Below are 19,605 nucleotides of genomic sequence, written 5' to 3'. Positions count from 1 at the left end.
TGTGCAGCGGCTCTCCGAGCGATTGGTCCGTTTGTGAGCGGAGGGGAACCTACGATTGGCTCGGCGGCGGCAGCGACGCGCGTTGATTGGGCAGAATCCGGGAAGGGGCGGGAGTGGTTAAAGAGCCGCCCGGCGCGGCGGAGGCGGGCGGTTTAGATTGGAGTCGGGTATGAGCGAGCGTCGCAGCGGCGGCTCGGTAGCGGCGGTGCGGTGTTGATGCAGGTAGCGGGGCCTCGAACGGGCTGGCCGGGCCTGAGGAGCGGGGGGCGGCCGTTGGTGTGGCTGTCCCGTCGACACGCGGCTCCGGTCCTCCGCTCCCCGCTGTGTGCGCTGCTTGGTCTGCGAGGAGTGTGGGGCCTTATCGCTGCGGGGCAGCGACCCCGGCTGCTGCTGACAGCTGCTCGCCTCTGAGGCCCCACAGTGCCGCCGTTCGGTACGCGAGCTGACGGCAGGAAAGCGATTGGTTTCCTGCCCGTTTCTGTTTCAATCGCGGTTTCAGTGTCGTGTTTCCTTTGGCTTTATTTTTTAAGTTTTGTCTTTGTGCCAACCTCGTTTATGGGCTTCTCACTCGCCCAAGCCAAAAGTCTGCTTTGCCGTTATGAGTTTTCTGTCTCCTCTGAGTGATCGGTCATCTGCTGAAATGTTTAGGATGACCCTGACGAGTCAGAATGATGATTTCCTCCCTCTCATTTCCCTCTTTTACCCAGGAACAGCACGCTGCTATGGGCGATACGGAAGAAGCCCAAATGCAGATCAGCCCCGAAACTCCTGGGCGGGTCACAGTCCTGAATCCTTTCGAAAGTCCCAATGATTATTGCACCCTTCAGGAGCAGATTGTCTCCAGTCCTTCCGTCTTCAAATCAACAAAATCTTCATCTGTAAGATCTCATCTTCCGTTGTATGCAGTGCTAATACTTCGAAGCATGTAACACAGTGCATTTATTTGATGTAGAGTGTACTAACCCAAAGAACTTGAGGTGTTTTTCTGGTTCTTTCAGTTACCTCAGTATGCTTCATTTAATGCTAATACTGTAATTTAGTCTTCCCACCTTCTTGATAATGAAACTAGAAAGAGTGTTTTGCTAGACTGTTTTTCTAAATGCTACTTGCTCAGTATTTTGTACTGAAGTGTTACATAAATGAATTACACTGCTTTATTCCCAAACTGGATTTTATGAACTATGACTGACAGTGCCTCAAAGTGAGTCTCTGTGGCCTGCTTATAGGCTGTCCTGTGTCTCCCATGAAATGTAAAGTAAAAGGAAGGTTGCTATACTATCCTGGCTTGGATGATGATTAAAGTGCTTTAAGGGAGCCACGTTTTCATTGTGTCTATCGAGAAGCAACTAAACTTTATCCCATGTTTCAGATCTTTAGTGGGCCTGTCCTCAGAAATGCAGGGGGAATAACATGACACCTCGGTTAGTAATTCTTAGTAGTCTTTCACTTAATATTATCTCATAATTATTTTAATTCCACCATCAAGACAAGAAAGCCTGATTTTAGCTTCCCTTTAAAAAAAGTATTTTTAGATTAGCAAGTATTCATATGTGCATTTGTTTTTTTTAGACACCAGGAAAATTTAGATGGTCTATTGATCAGCTTGCTTTAATAAATCCTGTGGAAATTGACTCAGAAGATATCCGACGCCAAGCAATGTATTTGAGTCACGCTAGGTAACTTACCATCTGTTTTTATGCTGTTAACTTAGCTTGAATAGCAGAACACTGTTCATTTGCTTTGGTTATATTTCTCACGTCATTAAAAACCTTTCATTCCAGTTTTTCAACATACATTTTCTTGTTCCTGATGTGAATATAATATTCAGATGCGGCCACTTCTGGGTTGCTGTTTTTAGATCTTAAGAACTGCCGATCCTCTCTGATTGCAGTTTGGAGGATAGCCAGATACAGCAGTCAGCAGAAGCAAGAAAAATGCCTTGCCAATGAATGTTGTCTGGCTCTCTCTCCTGCTTCTTGTCACAACACTATTTATCTTCTTGGAGTGTACAGTTTTGGGACCTATGAAGCGTAAGTGTTTTTGGGACTCCTGCAGAATGATAGAGCTGGCGAAGGCAGTACTATTTGAAAGGTACAGACTGGAATTAATGTGAGGGAGGAAAGACCAATAATCTTGCTCTCTTTGAGGAGAAGACTAGTAGTTGCGTAAAGTAATTTGGGGATCTTTATCTCAACTTTCCTTTCTTTGAGCTTTCCTGTGGGTACAACAAATGACTGAAGTAAAACAGGCTTGCTAGTAGTCACGGATCCTGCTGAGGGATTGCATTTGACACTAACGTGGCTTATGTGACAGTTCAAGTGATGATTAGTGCTGTGGCCAGTAAACATAAACATGTTGTCTCAGTGGGTCCTTTCAGTCTGTCCCATTGCTTCATGCTTGCTGCAGTGTTTTTCAGTCTGTCTAGATGTGGTGTGGCCGTGGCTGCCTATTGCAGTGTTGTACAGACAAAGGAGGTTGTTTCTGAGTACGTGATTGAATGCATAGAGGTCTAAGCATATAAAACTGTATGGCAACTCAATGTACACAGCATAAACACTGCTTTATGGAAACTAAAGAGTGTCATAAAGACAGCTCTTGGCATTACACCTGCCAGATGAAAGAATTGACTTCTTGAAACCTGTGTTATGTTGCACAGACTGTATGCTTGATTTTAATAACGCTTGTCAACAATTGCAAATTATCACAAGCGTAAGGAATTTGGTGAATATTTTCAACAGTTAATTCTCCATTATGTAATAGAAACATTGGGTAGCAGCAGTATGAAAGCTTCAGAGTGCTTTGCAAAGTCTGAATGTGCACCATGTGTAGAATTAGATTTCTGCAATATTACTGTTTTCATGAACTGGCCATCCATGCTGTATGCCTACTGCACTGTTTTACTGTTTCTCCTTTGGAATCTGGCTTGTAGAGACACTTATTGATCATGATCCACTCTGCACAAACAGTGACTGTATGCATGTTCTTTTAGTATGATGGTGAAATTTGGGGCAAGTGTCTTCACTGAACTGTCACAGTGTCTTCAGCATCATCCAACGTAACTGAAAATAGCATTTCAGAGTATTGCACATCTGTTCAAAGTCCGATTCCCATCAAGGAGGGCTATGAGAAATTTTATGTACAGGTACCCCTGTACATGTTTGTATGGCAAATAATGTCTGTTATCTGACTGATTTCTAAAGTGATATACTCAGGGATATTAATTATGCATGAAAGTATTATGTGATTAATCTTCCTAAGATGATGAATGTTCATTGTAATCTTTTTGAAGCTTATTTAAAAATACCCTAGAAGTAAGATTTGATTGTGACAGTTAAAGGAAGTAGAAATGTAGAACGTAACACATCGTTTGGAGATGGCTGATGTAAATACAATTCTTTTTCTAAAGAAAAGTTATTATGTAATTCGGACTTTCATTTGTTATTTTTTGTAAAAGTGTTCAAGGGAATGTGTTAGCTGATTCAAATTGAAACATAATGTTTTGTTCTTGAGCTGAAGAAAATATGGCAGTGCAGTCATTTAAAAGGGGGAACTCTGCTGGGAAAATAGGCTGTCTTGGGAACTTCAGAATGCAAACATCTTAAATTCTTCTGATTTTGTAAGCCTACTTTCATGGTAACCTCACCAGTAAAAGGTATTCATCTGAACCTGAACATAACTAGATGGATTATTTTGAAAAATCAATTATTATTGACTTTTTGTTCTAATAAAAAGCTTGCTAGTGCAAGGAGTAAATAGGGCAGTGAATCTGTACTTAGGAATTGTATACATCTTTTTCAAAATCACTGAAGTAACTGAAAAGTGCTTGTCTGTTTCTAAGTTTATGATATGAATTCATTGCTTTAACTGTGAAATATTTTAAGATGGGGTTAAATTTTGTTTATCATGTTTTTCTCAAATCATGGAATCATAGAATTGCTCAGGTTGGAAAAGACCTTAAAGGTCATCGAGTCCAACCACAGCCTAACCATCCTGCCCTCACTCTAACAACCCTCTGCTAAATCATGTCCCTGAGCACCACATCCAAACAGTTTTTAAACACATCCAGGGATGCTGACTCAACCACTTCCCTGGGAGCCAATTCCAGTGCTTCACAACCCTTTCTGTAAAGAAGTGTTTCCTGATATCCAACCTAAACTTACCCTGGCACAACTTGAGGCCATTTCCCCTCACCCTGTCACCTGTCACCAGTGAGAAGAGACCAGTCCTGCTCTCACTGTAAGCACCTTTCAGTCTACAGACATGGCTGAACTTCATTATTTTTTTTCCCAATTGTGATTTTCGGTAACTTAATTAGTTTTTTGTTGGTGTTTTTCCTTAGAATTGATAAGGAGACAGAAGAGAGGAGGCAGAAAGCCATTGAGGAGGTAATAAAGCTTTCTGTGCTTAAAAATCATTGGTTTGTTTTAGCTATTTGCTTTTTAAAAAAAAAAAAAAAAAAAAAAGTTGATTTTAGAACTTCAAAATCCACAGGCCTACAGTGTTTTCCTGAGTGGTAAGAAAGTAATTTTTGCATTCTATCCCTTGCAGCAATATAGTTGGAATGCTCTTTTGTTTTTTGTTGTCTTTTACATGCCTTTAGGTGAAAATAGTATATTTTCTATCTTTTGTGTTGGTTTCCCTCCAGGAATTATTAATGTTGGGTAGTTTGTGATTCTTTTCCTGCTTTTAAAAAAAAAAAAAAAAATGTGTAGCAGAAGCTTGGTGAATTTTTCTGTCTGTTTTATGATTCTGTAAAGATGCTCTGTAGTTGGCTTATGTCTAAGATACTCACAGAATCACAGAGTCACCAAGTTTGGAAAAGACCTCCAAGATCATCCAGTGCAACTGTCCACTTATCACCAATAATTCTCCCTAAACCATGTCCCTCACTACAACATCTTAAACATTCCTTGAACACCTGCAGGGTCAGTGACTCCACCACCTCCCTGTGTGGCCCATTCCAGCGTCTGACCCCTCTTTTGGAGAAGCAGTATTTCCTAACCTACTCGACTGCTTTAAATCTGCATTTTAAAAGGATTCATTGTAAGGCACAACAGCCTGCAGCCCTGTCTCTGATGGATAACCTTCATAGCTTGGGTAGCTAGCTGCATCTTTCAAGCTCAGTTTTCTTGCTTAAGATTAGCTTCTGTTGTGAGAACAGAACTTGCCATGTGTTTCTTGAAGCTGTATAGTAGTGCTCATGTCTTCAACATCTGAGCATTCTGTGTTGTAGCTGTGACAGCAGGTATGGTTTCTAGTTTGAAAAATAAATAAATAAAAACAAAAAAACCCAAACTCTGAAGGACAGTGCTCGTACATATTTCACTGTTAGCTGGTTTATCCAAGCACATTTAAAATGTTGCCAAAAAGCCTTGGTCATCCTCTTTGTCTGTTGTTAATGCAGAATCCTTTCAGTACTTCTTCAAAATAGTCTAGTTATTAAAGGACAAAAGTTGTCAAACTGGAATTTGAGAAGAACTATGCTAAATTACTCTGCAAGGGTGGTAGTATGCAGTAAGTACCATAGAGATCACTTGCATTTTAGGATGAGTAATTAGTACTAAATGAAACTTCTGTACAGTTTCATTCTGCAGGCCTGAGAGTTCTGAGGCAGTATATGCCTTACAGAACATGAGTTGTTGTTTTTTTTTTTTTTTTTAAATCCTTGTTCTTTAACCTTGTATGGGAACTGCTGAATAAAGCCTGAACCTCTGATTGATCACCTGAGGCAAGCAATGAAGGCAATTCACCTGTGCTGCTGGAAGGGGTGGAGCCAGGCTCCACCTCTCCTAGACCCATTTAAGAGCTGACTACCAGGGGGGAAGGATCTCTTCTGGAGATTCCCTCCTCTGGAGTTTTGCAGTGAGTCCAGGATGTGGGTGAACTTTATATCTATTTTCTGTTTATTATTGTAACCTGATTAGCCAAACTCTTGTGTTTATTTAATAATTATAACATCTTTATATTCATTGATTACACAAATCTTTATAGACCTGAAATAATGAAATTATTTCAGATATAAGAGAAAACTGCCTTATGGGTTTTGGGGAGGGCAGAGTTAAAATTCATAAGTATAGGTTTGTGAGTAGTAAAAGATATGCCTTATTTTTTTCTTATTCAAAATACTAATCTAAATGTAAGTTTAGAGTTCATAATTCTTAAAAATGTTACTATGTTTTTTCTGATCTAGTTTTTCACAAAGAGTCTCATAGTTCCTTCTCCTTGGACTGAACATGAAGGCAAGCAAGTTTCACAGTTTAATTCAACAAAATGTAAGTAGCTTTCATCTGTCTGCTCAAAGTCCAGCATTGGGAATAATTATCTTTTTTTTTTTTTTTCTCCAATCTCAGTTTAAATTTCCAAAAGCACTGCTGAGAGATGACACAACTGATGGGATTTCTAGCAGTCCTCTTCAAGTGCTTTATTATTTTGAATATCATTTATTAACCCAGAATCTTACTTGTTTTCTTCAGATTTGCTTTTTGAGATCCTGTTCTTAATGCTTTGTTTCCTGTCCTAACCTTTCTTCAGCCAGCTTCAGACAGACATAATGTTGCTGAGACAATATTGAGAATAGACAGCTCTTCTGTCTCATTTTTTATTTTTTTTTATCTCCAATATCTGCATGTAATGATAGAATGGCCTGGGTTGAAAAGGAACATAATGATCATCGAGTTTCAATCCCCCTGCTATGTGCAGGATTGCCAACCACCAGAGCAGGCTGCCCAGAGCCACATCCAGCCTGGCCTTGAACACCTCCAGGGATGGGGCATCCACAACCTCCTTGGGCAACCTGTTGTAGTGTGTCACCACCCTCCATGTGAAGGACCTCCTCCTAATATCTAACCGAAATCTCCCCTGTCTCAGTTTAAAACCATTCCCCCTTGTCCTATCACTGTTCACCCTTGTGAACAGCTATACCCCTTCCTGTTTATATGCTCCCTTCAAGTATTGGAAGGCCACAATGAGGTCTCCCCAGAGCCTTCTCTTCTCCAAGCTAAACAAGCCCAGTTCCCTCAACCTTTCTCATAGGAGAGGTGTTGCAGCCCTCTGATCATCTTAGTGGCCCTCCTCTGGACCTGCTCCAAGAACTCCACATCCTTCCTGTAGTGGGGGCCCCAGGCCTGGATGCAGTACTCCAGATGGGGCCTGACATGAGTGGAGTAGGGGGGGACAATCACCTTCCTCTCCCTGCTGGCCACCCCTTTTTTAATGCATCCCAGAACACAGATGGCCTTCTGGGCTGCAAGCTCACACTGCTGGTTCCTGCAGCTTCTTGTCCACCAGGACCCCCAAGTCCTTCTCTGCAGGGCTGCTCTCAAGGAGATCTTCCCCAGCTTGTATAAATAACTGGGATTGCCCTGACCCAAGTGCAGCACCCTGCACTTGGCCTGTAGAACCTCATTAGGTTTTCATTGGCCCTTTTCTCCAGCCTGTCCAGGTCCCTCTGGATGGCTTCCCGTCCCTCCAATATATCAACTGCACCGCTCAGCTTGGTGTCATCCACAAACTTGCTGAGGGTGCACTTGATGTCATCATCTGCGTCATTGATTAAGGTGTGGAAGAGCACTGGTCCCAAGACCAACCCCTGAGGGACACCGCTTGTGATCAGCCTCCACCCTGGCAGAACCGTTGATCACAACCCTTTGGCTGTGCCCAGCCAGCCAATTCCTCATCCATCGAACAGTCCATCCTTCAAATCCACAGCTCTCCATTTTAGAGAGAAGGATGTGGTGAGGGACCATGTCAAAAGCTTTGCAGAAGTCCAGGTGGATGACATCCACCAGCTTTCTCCCATCCACCAAAGCCATCACTCCGTCACAGATGGCCACCAGACTGGTCAGGCATGATCTGCCCTTGGTGAAGCCATGCTGGCTGTCTTGGATCACCTCTTTATCTCATATGTGCCTTAACACAGCTTCTATTAGGATCTGCTTCATGATCCTCCCAAGGCACAGAGGTGAGATTCACTGGCCTGTAGTTCCCCTGGTCATCCATCATCTCTCATATTCTGTCTGCTTTCCCATCGGTATAAATACATGGGAACAGAGTTCCATTTCTTTCTAGCTTTATTTGACATGTTAATTCCTGTTGTCCTCTTGGTGCTCTGCTTTCTCACTGTTTGTGTATGTAGTATTCTAGGTTTTACTAAACTTATTCAATTTATGCTGTTACTTGGTTTTAATGTTAATGTAGATATAACCAGTAGATTGTGAACAAATGAGAAGCTGGACAAGTGTTGGCTATGAAGTACTATTTGACAGAAAATCCTTTTTTTTTTTTTTTTTTTTTTTTTTTTTTTTGCAAGTTTTGACTAAGGGTAAACTGTTAGGGTATTTTGTGAAGTCTACACAACTTCTGAATGGTGTATTTTTAATTGTGAGTTTTCAAGTAACCAATTACTGATTAAAGGACATAGAGCACAATCCTAAACCTAGGAAAGTGAGTGGTAAAACAATGTTTGAATGTTCTTAGCTGTATACACAGGATGGAGTGGTAGATTGTTCATTTTTGTCTTCAAGTCCAGACTACATGATTTTCTGCAGATGTGTTTGTGTGAAAACAGCCCATCCAAGGTAGAGGAGTGGACAAAGTTTTGGGCAAGGTTGATGTTCCTTCACAAAGCTTCTAGAAAGGTGCTGGAATTCTGTTATCAGCTATAATTCCAACTTTTCTTAAGCATTCCCTTTCTATGTTCTCCCAAGCTTTAATCCAACTACACAAACTACAGAACTGCTTCTGTATCAAGTACACTAACTTAATGCTGCTATGTTTCAAAGCTGTATGCAATTCATGCTTACATTTCTTACCTGTCTTACAGCCATAGATCTAAATAACATTTCTCCAATTGGAAGACAGCTAACTTTGCCTGGGAAAACCAATGGTGAGTAAAAAGTGTTGCCTGATTGCAGGTTTTCTTTGAAGTGTAATGACCTCTTTTTTTAGGACTACTTAAATTGAAAAGGGGGAGTCAGTTTTTTTTGTTAGTATTCATGTGGAAATAACTATTCTTGAACTGTATATTACTACTGACTTTTATGTTTCCCATAGTAATTTAATTGTCGTATAGGTATATTGTTTCCAGAAGTTTAAAAAAAAAAAAAAAAAAATCCTCTGTAGAATGCATTTTTTCCCAAGTCCAAATATATATGCTATATTCTGAGTTAAAAATATTGAATATAAGCTTTGGGTTTATGGGGAAATTACAGTTTTGAGAAGTCTTTAATGTGTTGAATTGTTTTGAGTAACAGAATCTTGGTTATTCTCTCTGCCAAATAAGTAGTTTAAAAGATGTCTTAAGATTTCTGCTATTTTAGATAAGCAGTTTTTTCTCCAGGGTATTTTGATCTTTCTCCCAGTTCATTTTCAATTCTGCCTTTTATCAGAGTTCTTTTTTCAGTTAAGCATCTCTCTCTGGAGGCCTCTATGCTGCAGCCCTCTATTTTATCTCTAGGCCTGAACATGCTGTGTATAGCGTTGACAAATCAGAATCCTAGCCTTAATTAACAGTTTTCCTTATTGCAACTGTAACTTCTAAATAGCTCTATCACAGTGCAATTTAAAAGCAAATTTTTGTTTCTTTGGTTTTACTGAAAGTTCACTGTAAGCTAATTTTGTTGTTTTTATTCATTGTAGCTGCTTGTCAAACAGTACTGTCTTTGCCAGTAGATTTTAATTTAGAGAAAATCTTAGGTACGTATGTGTTACAATTTCTAAACTTAATTATAGATATCTAAACAGATGTGTTTCTGTCTTGTTTTTGCTTAATGTATGAATGAGAATTTTAAGGGAATGTTAAGTGGTTTTTAAAAGTAGTCAGTTACTGCATATTGCATGGGATACCTAAGGAAGCTCACAGATTAGAGCGTAGGCATAAAGGTGAGATTGGAGTGATATGGAGGTCAATTGGGAATACAGTAAAAACATCAAATACAAGAAAGTTACCAAGCAGAAAAACTTTTTTCCACGTTCAAGTAGGGGTTACTTATCTTTGCAGAGCTGATTTACGCACAGCTCGCTGTCAGTGAGGCGCCTAGCCTGGCCTTGAGCAAATCTATGCTGTAATTCTGTGCCTTTCAGTATGTCCATGGAGGTGACTAGAAATTACGTGGTGGCAAAAATGCCCTGATCCCTGAGGAGAGATGGAGACTAGACCAAAATTAACAGACAGGTTATAACTATTATCTCAAGCAATTGCTGTTGGATTCTCAGGCAGGAAAGAGGACAGGAAAGCCCTGTGCTTACAGTTTGTGTATGTGAATAGGCAGTTCAGAGGCGTTTGGCTGCATGCTTCTCTCCCAATACTGAAGTTCACCACCCTGACTGTGCCAGTTAAGTTGAGGTTGTGTTACAAACTTAACAGAACTATACAAACAACTTTAGTGTTAGACCTTGACAAATGCTTCCATCAGTGAGTAGATTATTAATTCATGACAACTTCTCTTACAAGATAAAGAACAATCAGAATAGAGCAAGATACTTGAATGACTTTTGTTGATATGATTTTCTATTGTAAACTATAACTGCTTTAACTTCAGGTTGAGTCTGTGACCATCAAAGCACATGAGAGACTTGAAAAAGAGTCTTGTCTTACCTATACAATATAACAACCTATTCTTCCAAGTTAAAGCATTAAGGATGATAGTCAGAAATGGAACTATGGTAGACAGTGGATTTGTTGTATGGTAACAAGTCTTCATTTGGAAGAGGTCCCTAGATTTAATTTCTTGCTGTATTGGTAAATTGAATTGTATGTTTTACTTTTGCAATGTATGCCTCCATAGTGGAAGGTTTTTTTTCTTCCATTCTTGTTGGAAACAACTGCCTTCCCTTCATTTCTAGGCGAATATTTTAGAACTGATGAATTAGCAGATCAGTCTCAGGAAAATCTGAGCTCTTCATCACTCCGAAGAAAGCTTTTTTTGGAAGAAAATGGAAACATATCTGAATGTTTGACCCCTTCTCTGCATAATCCATGCAGTAGTCAGCCACTTGGAGTGCTTTGCTCAATAGATATATCTCCAGTTCGGTGCAGAAGCCCCCTGGAAACATCTAGTTCAGTAAGTAGCCAGATGGGGGATGGGTGGGAGGTGACTTTATTGGCACAAACTCTTTACAGCAGCCTGTACCAATTCTATTTTCTGACAAACTCAAGACAATCATATTTCTGTAGTAAGCTTTATAGGAGATTAGGTATCAGGCCAATGTTTTTTAATTACGTTTTCAGAACAATTTATATGAGCGACAATTTTGAGAGAATGCAACTAATTTTTAATTCTAAAAAAGATGTGATGCTGTGCTGCTATTCTCTATTGGAGGGATTATGTTTTAACTTCCTTCTGCTATGGAAATTACGTTGGATTTGGTATATAAACTACTGAACTGCTTGTTCATAAAATATGTTTACATGGAAAAAATACCTATTTAAATCAGTGAACTGTCTAAAATATTAACTGATATGAGCAGGGATATAATTACATCCCTTGTATCTCATAAACATTTGTGGTGGAAGAAATAACTTGTCATATGAATAGGTCTCTGAATGCAGAAAGATATGCTCTTTTCCCCTCTCCATTGACCAGTGAATTCAGATGAACAGATAAATATTAGAACACAAAACATAATGTCTGTTTCTTAAATTAAGTGAGGTGAATCCTACACTGACGTAACCATAGCACAGCTAAGCCGTTTCAGGTGGTGTGGCTTCATCTGTTTGGAAACTGAAGTGTGTGGGAGAAAAACACAGTCCTAACAAGGGTATGGCTCAAAAGTAGTCTGTATTAGAGAAAACTGGTAATGTATTCCTACAACACAGTTAGGCTGTTTGGAGATTTTTTTTTTGCACCACACTCTCTTAAGCAAGGTCTCTCTTTTTTCTTTTTTTTTTTTTTTTTCCTTCTTGAGGAAAACTTTATCTGCTTGTGCAATAAGTAATTCAAATTGATTCCGTTAAATATAAATAGTGGTCAGCTTTCATCTATCATGGTACGAGTAAGATGTAATTGACTATGCAAAGAATTAAGTACTGTTTAGGCTGTTCATTAGTAACATCCACTGTATTTACAAACTATCTTAGTTGATGTAATGTGACAATTTATTTGGTATAAAGTGAAAAGTGCAACTGGAGTATCTAAGTCAAGCTAATGGTAGACAGATTGTCTTCTTATAAGATTAGATTTCCTCAGTACTGCCAGAGTAAGTTTTCAAGTTAGAGAGCTTGTTATGCATGTTAGTCTAAGGCTACATAATGAAGATATACTTTTTTTTTTTTGCTATTGAAGGGTCAGTTTTCATCCAGCCCTATCCAGGGAGGAGCAAGGACTTACAGTCTGGGAAGTATTACCAGTCCCTCATTTCCAGAAGGCTCTCCTGCACGTAATGGTTCTCCTACTTTTTCACCTATTGCTTTTCATATAAGACATACACCGCTGTCAGGTATGGTTTTCTTGTATATGTATTATTCTTTCTTGATTTACATAATTTGATTATTAAAGCAGTTCTGCTCAGGAACTTGTTTCTGTTCAGAGTCAGAAAGGCATGCAGCTTGGCACACCTGCAGTCTCCTTCTGTATGGCACACTTACTTTCTGGCAGTGAAATACCTTAATTGTGTGAAACAATTGTTTTTTGTAAGCAGATACATTTCCCTAAAGAAAATTATTTGAAAAGAGGAATAGAGACCTAATGAACAAAATGTAAGGGATTGATTTAATGTAAAGAGGGGGTTTAAACCTGAACTAAGTCAAGTCACAGTTTTTATTTGGCCCAAACCAAAGCACTTTAATTGGAAAATGTTTAGCTTTAGTTATCGAGTCATGGCAATCAAGATTATTTAAAATTATTTTTTTAGTGAAGAAACAACAGCTGTTGGTATTGTTGCTCTAGAAAATCATGCAGTCATAGAATGGCATGGGTTGGAAGGGAACTCAAGGATTGTCAAGTTCCAACCCATGCCATAAAGCTGCTCTCAAGGAGATCTCCTTCCAGTCTGCACATATGGGATCACTCTGACCCAAGCACAAAACTTTGCAATTTGCTTTGTTGAACCTCACTAGGTTCACTTGGGCCCACCTTTTGAGTTTCTCGAGGTCTCTCTGGATGGCACTCCTTCCTTCTGCCCTATTATCTGCCCCACTCATCTTTCATCCATTATTTAGAGAGACTTAGGCCATGTTTATGCATGATTTTGCTTTCAGCCTTGTAATATTTCTGTACAGTTTGTTATATATAGGGATTGCATTGGTGTTTTCTCATTTTTTTTTTTCTTGACAATTTTATTACTACTTAAATTTATTTTACATGCCTGTAGAACATGTACATTTACATTCATTAATTCTGAAAAAGCCACAGAATCAACCTGCACACACAGTACTGTCAACAGAATAGAGCATCACTGTTTGAAAATGCAAAATACACAACAGGAAACAAAACGGCGATAAAACTTGGATTTAAGAAGTTTCCTTTATCATGATTGTTTTTGACGGCCTTGGAGCAAGGAAGCAGTGCTCTGTGAAATACTGTGAAGCTGTCTATAATTATTGTAAGGAGAATAAGGCTTTGAGAACTATAACTTGTAAGTCCATCTGATGCAATAACATTGTTTTTGGGTGTTTTTTTTTTTTTTTACTGTTCACAGACCAAAGAAAACTTGCATTTTGTTCTCCAGATATTCCTTCTGTCTCAAATAGAATGACACCTGCAAATACAAGAAGTCCTTATATAGATGGTTGTTCTCCAATTAAAAACTGTTCTCCAATGAGGCTTGGAGGGTGTAGAGGAACTGCCCAGTACCAAACTTCTGTCATTAGAATACCATTTGCTGTTGAAAATCACGATGAGGATGAGGACAAGGAAAATGCTTCTCCGGCAGAAGCGCGGTTCCCAGAAGTGGAAAATGGAATCAACTTCTGTCAGCAAGACGGCGACACCTTTGCACCTGGTACACATCTCGTCGTTGCAACGGTGTCTATCACACCAGATCATTCGGAAGCTTGTCATCAAAGGTTGTCATCCTATCAGGATATAGAAGGCTTGAAGGAAAATAATACTGTAGATATGGCTGATGCAGCTGAAGTGTCCGAAAACACTTGGATAAAAGAAACAATTGGCAGTAGCAGTGCACCAATGACCAGCTTTATGACAGGGATTACTTTCAGTATTGAAAACTCTCGCATGTGCATGTCACCTCTTGCAGAAAGTAGTGCAATTCCGTGTGACAACAGTAGTATTCAGGTAAAAAAGTTTGCTTCTCTGTAAAACTGACCTCAATGTAATGTTCAGAACATCTTCCATTCACTTGCATATTTTTTTCACACCAAATGAACGTGGTATGGATTAAGTTGTGTTAATCAGATGCAAATTACATCTGTTATAAAATCTGTGGGGTTTTGTTGGTGGTAAATTGGAGTACAGTTTTAAAATCTGCTTCTTGATTTCAGGTGGACAGTGGCTATAATACCCAGACGTGTGGGAGCAGCATCATGGATACTGCAGGAGCTGAAAACAGTTGCAGAGAAAATGATGTGAACACTAACACACTTCAGACTAAACCTCAACTTCCTAAGACAAAGGTAGGAGTTCACTCACACAGAAGTGATTTCCTTTGCGTGTAATGCACCCATTCCTTACTTTGTTGTTTCAAGGAGCCTGAGAGAAAAGTGTCTCAGGGAATTAAGTGTGGGGAAAAGGGGGGGAACACAACCAAACAAAACAAGAACACCTGAAGAACAGCAAAAGCCCCAGCATAGTAATATAGCATCATTACAAGAACTATGTTGAAAACAAGTAGGACAAATACTGTAATAAAATACAAGGCAATAAAATTAACATATTCTATGACAAAGTCAAAAGAAGTTACAGAGGAAACTGAGGTATATGCACAAATGTAGGCTGTGAGGCTGCTTATGGCTTATGATGCACTGTGCATTGAAGTCTCCTTTACTTTTGCTTCTGTTCTTGCTACTTTTTTTTTTTCTTCCATTGCCAGTTTTTAAAACTTGTGTTTAAATGTGTGCCTTACAAGCCAAGTAATGGCTCACCTTTCTTATTACAAAGAAGGAAAAAAAAGACTAGCAATGCTCCTGAACTCTTAATCTTGTGATCTCTTGTGATCAGTGGGAAGTTCTTCCAGAGACTGGGAAGCAAGGCTGTTTTCTTTGCAGGAAAAAGCAAAGATCATCTCCTCATACTTAGTAACTATGGTCTTATGAATTTAGCTCATGGTCAAGTGCTTGGTATGATTTATGGTCTTTGATGGAAGGGGAGACCAGTGATAGTGTAGTGACTAGTCATAAAAATACTCAAGCCTATTTAGCCTGTATCTATGCACTGATAGCTGCTGCTTTGCCATGGTAGAGAGTGGACTGATGGAGTCTCACAGATCAATTACATTAAATTTTGATCAGCTCAGATTTGGATAACCGTGCCCATACAGGAAGAACAGATGAATTTTTTAAAGTCAAAAATCTAAAAATACCTGCTAGCTCTGAGGTCTTATCCTAATCATCCTATTGGGTATAAATTGTGTGTGAATATATCCTTCAAAAACAACTTCTTCTGTGAAACCTGCTGTACAGAATCAGTGTACCATGCAACTGGCTTCTCCCATTGCTACTCTCAACATTTTTTTTATCCTGATTAAGCCCAACTTTGCACTTTGAATTAGAATTAATTTTTAATGGCATTAAGTGCTTGATTCAAATCTCAAAACGGAGAACCCACAGAGAATGGAAGGAAACAAAGCAGCACATGGCAGTCACTGGCTGAAATACTTCAGTCTGGCTCACTCACAGCACGTGGTCTAAAGAAGTTCTTGCTGGCAGTATATCTCAAAGACTTCTCCAGAGAGAACAATCTTCCTTTCTCCTTCTCAAAATGGAGAAGGTGGGAGGCTAAGGTACTGAGTTTGGAATGTAGAATCACAATGTTGGAAAGGACCACATAAGATCATCTAGTCCAACTGTCAAACTGTATTGTTTAGTCCAGTCGTTACGAACTGTAACTTGACATTTTCAGATAGTAAGCTTGGATATTGATTTTTGGGGGGGGGATTTTTTTTTTTTGTGAAAATGGTTTTAAAGTAAACTTTTTCCTTATGAACCTTAGGAGTGTTCTGTTTTAAACCACAAAGACAATCAGTTGCTGGGAGCAAAATCTCCAGAGAAGCAGTCCTGTTTCCATAAAGTGAAAATGCATCATGCAGTATTTTGTCAAAGTGCGAGCTGTAACGTTTCTACCTGGAAACATAAAAATGAAAATCAAATTCAGGGGTTTCACACGAGTGGTATGTAGTTCTGATGGAGAACTTGAATTGTGTTATCCAATAAATGTTTATATATGTGACCCCATTTGCCTGGATTGTACAAACTGTCTTGTTTTTCCTGATGGAAACATAAGTTGATTAATATGTGGGGAGTTTTTAACAAATGTGATTTTTTTGGAGATTTTTAATAAAACTTATTGGTACTATTAAGTGATTGTTTTGAAAATCAAGGAAGTTGAACTCTGTACAAATCATTGAGGTTTTTTCCTACCCATTACCACTCTGCAGAGGCTTGTTGTTTTCAAAGTCTGGGTATAACTTCAGCTTTAAGAAGGAGCTGCAAAATGTGCACAACTCCTACAGACCTGAGGGAAGTTTCTCTTTGGGAGAGAAAGTAAGCAGTGTTAGTCTTGATTTGAATTGCTTTCTTCCTTGGCAGATTTGTGTGGCTTGGTACCAAGAACACAGATAGAGATTAAGTGGAAATGTGATGGGAGTAGGGCTAGGGAAACAGGAATGGGATTGGAGTCTCGATCTAAAAAGAAATTAAACTCAGCTGTGACTTTCATTAGCAACATGTGTGTTTTACAACAGATTGCAAACCATTTAAAATGGGTGCTTTTGATTTTAATGATGCCCCGTTAGTCCTTCACATATTTTCCTTGTGAACAGCTGCATGAAAACTCCATTACAATTATGGAAATAATGTATCTTTTTTTCCATAGTTAAATCTTAATTGCTTCTAGTGATAAGATGAGCTTTGTGTCTAAAGAATCCTTTCCATTCTTTGAGCAGGCTTTCTCTTGGTTTGACAGAAATCAAGAAAAAGGATAAGTGGCAGAAATTCCTTTACAGGAAAACAGAATCCCTTCCTTTCAGTCAAACAACTTATTAAGGAAAGTGTGCATCCATCCGTTACCTGTACCAAATGCTTAACTAAGATGTACTACTCAGTACTTCCAATTAAATGATTGTGTTACTTCAGAGTTGCATTACTACTGATGTTGAAGATGATTACCAGGCTAGCTAATGTCTAGTAAGAACACTTGTGTCCAAACTGATGCTCCTAGCATCCTTTCAAAGGAACAAAGAAGGTGCATAAGATTAAGTGGTCTTAGGATGTCCTTAATGGAATGGTGCAGCCTTTCTTGTATTGCAGTAGACAACTGTAGTTTTACTTTCCCCTTATTTGTTTCCCAATTGTACTGCCTGCTGCAGAAATGACCAAAATATTTAGGTAAGTATTTTGACATGTAATTTCGATATGCCAATTTCTGCCAAAACTATTAGTTTTTAAAAATCTCATGATATCTTCAATGGAAAAAAAGCCACTACTGAACAGCGGGAATAGAATGAGGAAGTCTGGAAGCTGAGAATTCCTTTTGCATTATCAAATGAGATTTAGTTAAATTGGATTGTATTTGCTTAAAAGGTTATTTTCAAATTAATTTCTTGTGAAGTATGGCATTCTTCCAGCCCTGCTGACTAAAAAGGAGATTGAAAGGGAAATACTGTAAGGGAAATACTGAAATGTCTGCATGTGTAGAGCTCTGAAGTAAACCTTTGTGGATTATTTAGAATATGTTCCAGTGGTTGCTCCAGCTGAAGTAGTGCTTGTTTCTTCTAGTAGCAAGGATAACCAATTCCAGGCTGCTGCATGGAAATATGCTTCCAATTCTGAGCAGCAGCTCCCAGAAGGGCCTGTCTCAAAGTGACAAATGCACGCTATTGGCACACTGAGCCTGAAATAGTTGGTCATGTCTAAATGTCAAGGGGACTGGAAAACATGTTAAAAATTTGCAATATGAACAGAATTGCATAGCATTACAAAGCAATGGATTAGAATTGGGACTTCTGTGCAGCCGCTGTATGAATGGAACAATTCCTGAAAAACTTTGATCAATGATTTTACCATAAAGAGTTGCTGAAAAAAATACACTTAAAAGAGAAACTTCTATCAATTAAACAGTATTTGGTTTTAGTTCTCACATTTCATAATCAATACGTCTAATTAAAAAATAAAAACCTTCAGGTTTCTAACCAGTGAACACAACACACAAATTGTTACAGAAGTAAAAAAAATAAAAAATAAAAAATAAAAAAAAATTCAGTACTACATACCTAGCAATAACTTGAACCTAATGTCCTGAGTGCACTGCTTGATAAACTTGAAGCAGTGCCCTGCTAAAAGGTGAACTGCACTGAATGATTACTTATAGAGGATTTTTTTCTTTTTAATAAAAATTAATTTGGACATTTGGGAAATTGCATGTTTAGTGGGGCATCTGAAATGAGCCTCAGATGATAAGGTTTGAAGCTCAAAGACTAGACAACTTATTGTCAACTTAAAATATATTTATTATCTTGTCTTTTCTGTTTCTAATGATGATTTTTAAGAATGAGTTGGAGTGCTGAATTGTAGATTTTTGGAATGTGCAAAGGATTTATTTTTTTAAGTCTGATCACCAAAAAATAATAGTATAGTGAGTATAGGTAAGAAGCAGGGCTGTCCATATCGTAATCATTTATGAACTGTATAGTATGTATGATTAAGACTTGTTTTCTTTTAATTAAAACTTGTGATTCTTTGTAATGCTGTGTTCTATTACCAGAGGTTTTTAAAGTAACTGCAGATTAAAACAGACACAAAAATAAAAGCAATCCCTAAGATGCTTGATTGTACCACATCCAAGTATTTCCTTAAATGCAAGGGGAAGATAACACCAGAAATGGTTGTACATGTGAAATAAGACATTCCTTTACCCCAGTGAAATGTTATCTTCTGTCTTGTTTCAGACTTCAGTCTGAAATCCAGATTTTATGAAAACTTGCAAATATGCTTTGTATAATTGTTTTGTGGAAGAAACCTACAGTACAGATTACCATGGAAATCATTCTGTTTTTGTAGTTGTACTTCCTGCGTTGTTTGGCACATGTTGCACAAAACAGTCCTTGTTTACATTAAATAGCTTTTAAAAAAGAGTCTTATAACATGAATAGTTGTAAATTGAGTAGTAAAACAGAATAAAGACTTGTCTTCAATAGCTCACTTGTTTAGTGCTTTGGTATAGCCTGCAGCATTGTTTGGGAAGGGGGCGCTGGGGAACAGTGGAAAGAGGTCAGGCAAGGAGGCTGGCAAGCAAAGATAGGTGATCTAACATCTAACATAAATATATACATTTCAAAACTAATTTGAGTTACTATAATACATGGTCCTGCAGCCAAAGTGCAGAATCAGTTATAGATCCAATATGCTGTGTGTTTCTTGGAACTAGCCTTTCCTTGTAAGATAGCCAGAACAGTCTTTCAGAATAGTGGTGATGGGATTACAACAGTCATGTAATG

The 19,605-nt window shown here is 38.6% G+C and overlaps 1 protein-coding gene across 3 annotated transcripts; it reads left to right on the top strand.

The window, feature by feature from the left end:
- The first annotated feature begins 137 nt into the window (after nt 1-137).
- BORA (BORA aurora kinase A activator) lies at nt 138-19,326 on the top strand. 3 transcript variants are annotated; one of them, XM_042839138.1, is made up of 12 exons: nt 138-222; nt 708-878; nt 1,570-1,676; nt 4,340-4,385; nt 6,191-6,272; nt 8,822-8,884; nt 9,637-9,693; nt 10,843-11,060; nt 12,282-12,435; nt 13,666-14,231; nt 14,438-14,569; nt 16,104-19,326. In XM_042839138.1, the coding sequence occupies exons 1-12, from the start codon at nt 217-219 to the stop codon at nt 16,287-16,289; spliced, it is 1,788 nt and encodes a 595-aa protein (XP_042695072.1). In that variant the 5' UTR covers nt 138-216; the 3' UTR covers nt 16,290-19,326. The 3 variants fall into 3 exon arrangements, with proteins under 3 accessions (XP_042695072.1, XP_042695070.1, XP_042695071.1); XM_042839136.1 differs by having other exon boundaries at nt 13,636-14,231; XM_042839137.1 differs by lacking the exon at nt 138-222 and adding an exon at nt 351-433 and having other exon boundaries at nt 13,636-14,231.
- The last annotated feature ends 279 nt before the right edge of the window (nt 19,327-19,605 follow it).

Source organism: Centrocercus urophasianus, unplaced genomic scaffold, assembly GCF_019232065.1.
Source record: "Centrocercus urophasianus isolate 14NV4802_14NV808 unplaced genomic scaffold, USGS_Curo_1.0 seq_9, whole genome shotgun sequence".
In the NCBI taxonomy this organism is placed as follows: domain Eukaryota; kingdom Metazoa; phylum Chordata; class Aves; order Galliformes; family Phasianidae; genus Centrocercus; species Centrocercus urophasianus.
The sequence above is the reverse complement of the archived record's forward strand: the minus strand, read 5'-3'. Positions and strand labels throughout refer to the sequence as shown.

Bases quoted from the DNA above. Each gene is read 5' to 3' on its own strand.
- BORA (XM_042839136.1), top strand. The intron at 4,386-6,190 runs GTAATAAAGCTT...TTTCTGATCTAG, and splicing joins GGCAGAAAGCCATTGAGGAG to TTTTTCACAAAGAGTCTCAT. The intron at 14,570-16,103 runs GTAGGAGTTCAC...TATGAACCTTAG, and splicing joins CTCAACTTCCTAAGACAAAG to GAGTGTTCTGTTTTAAACCA.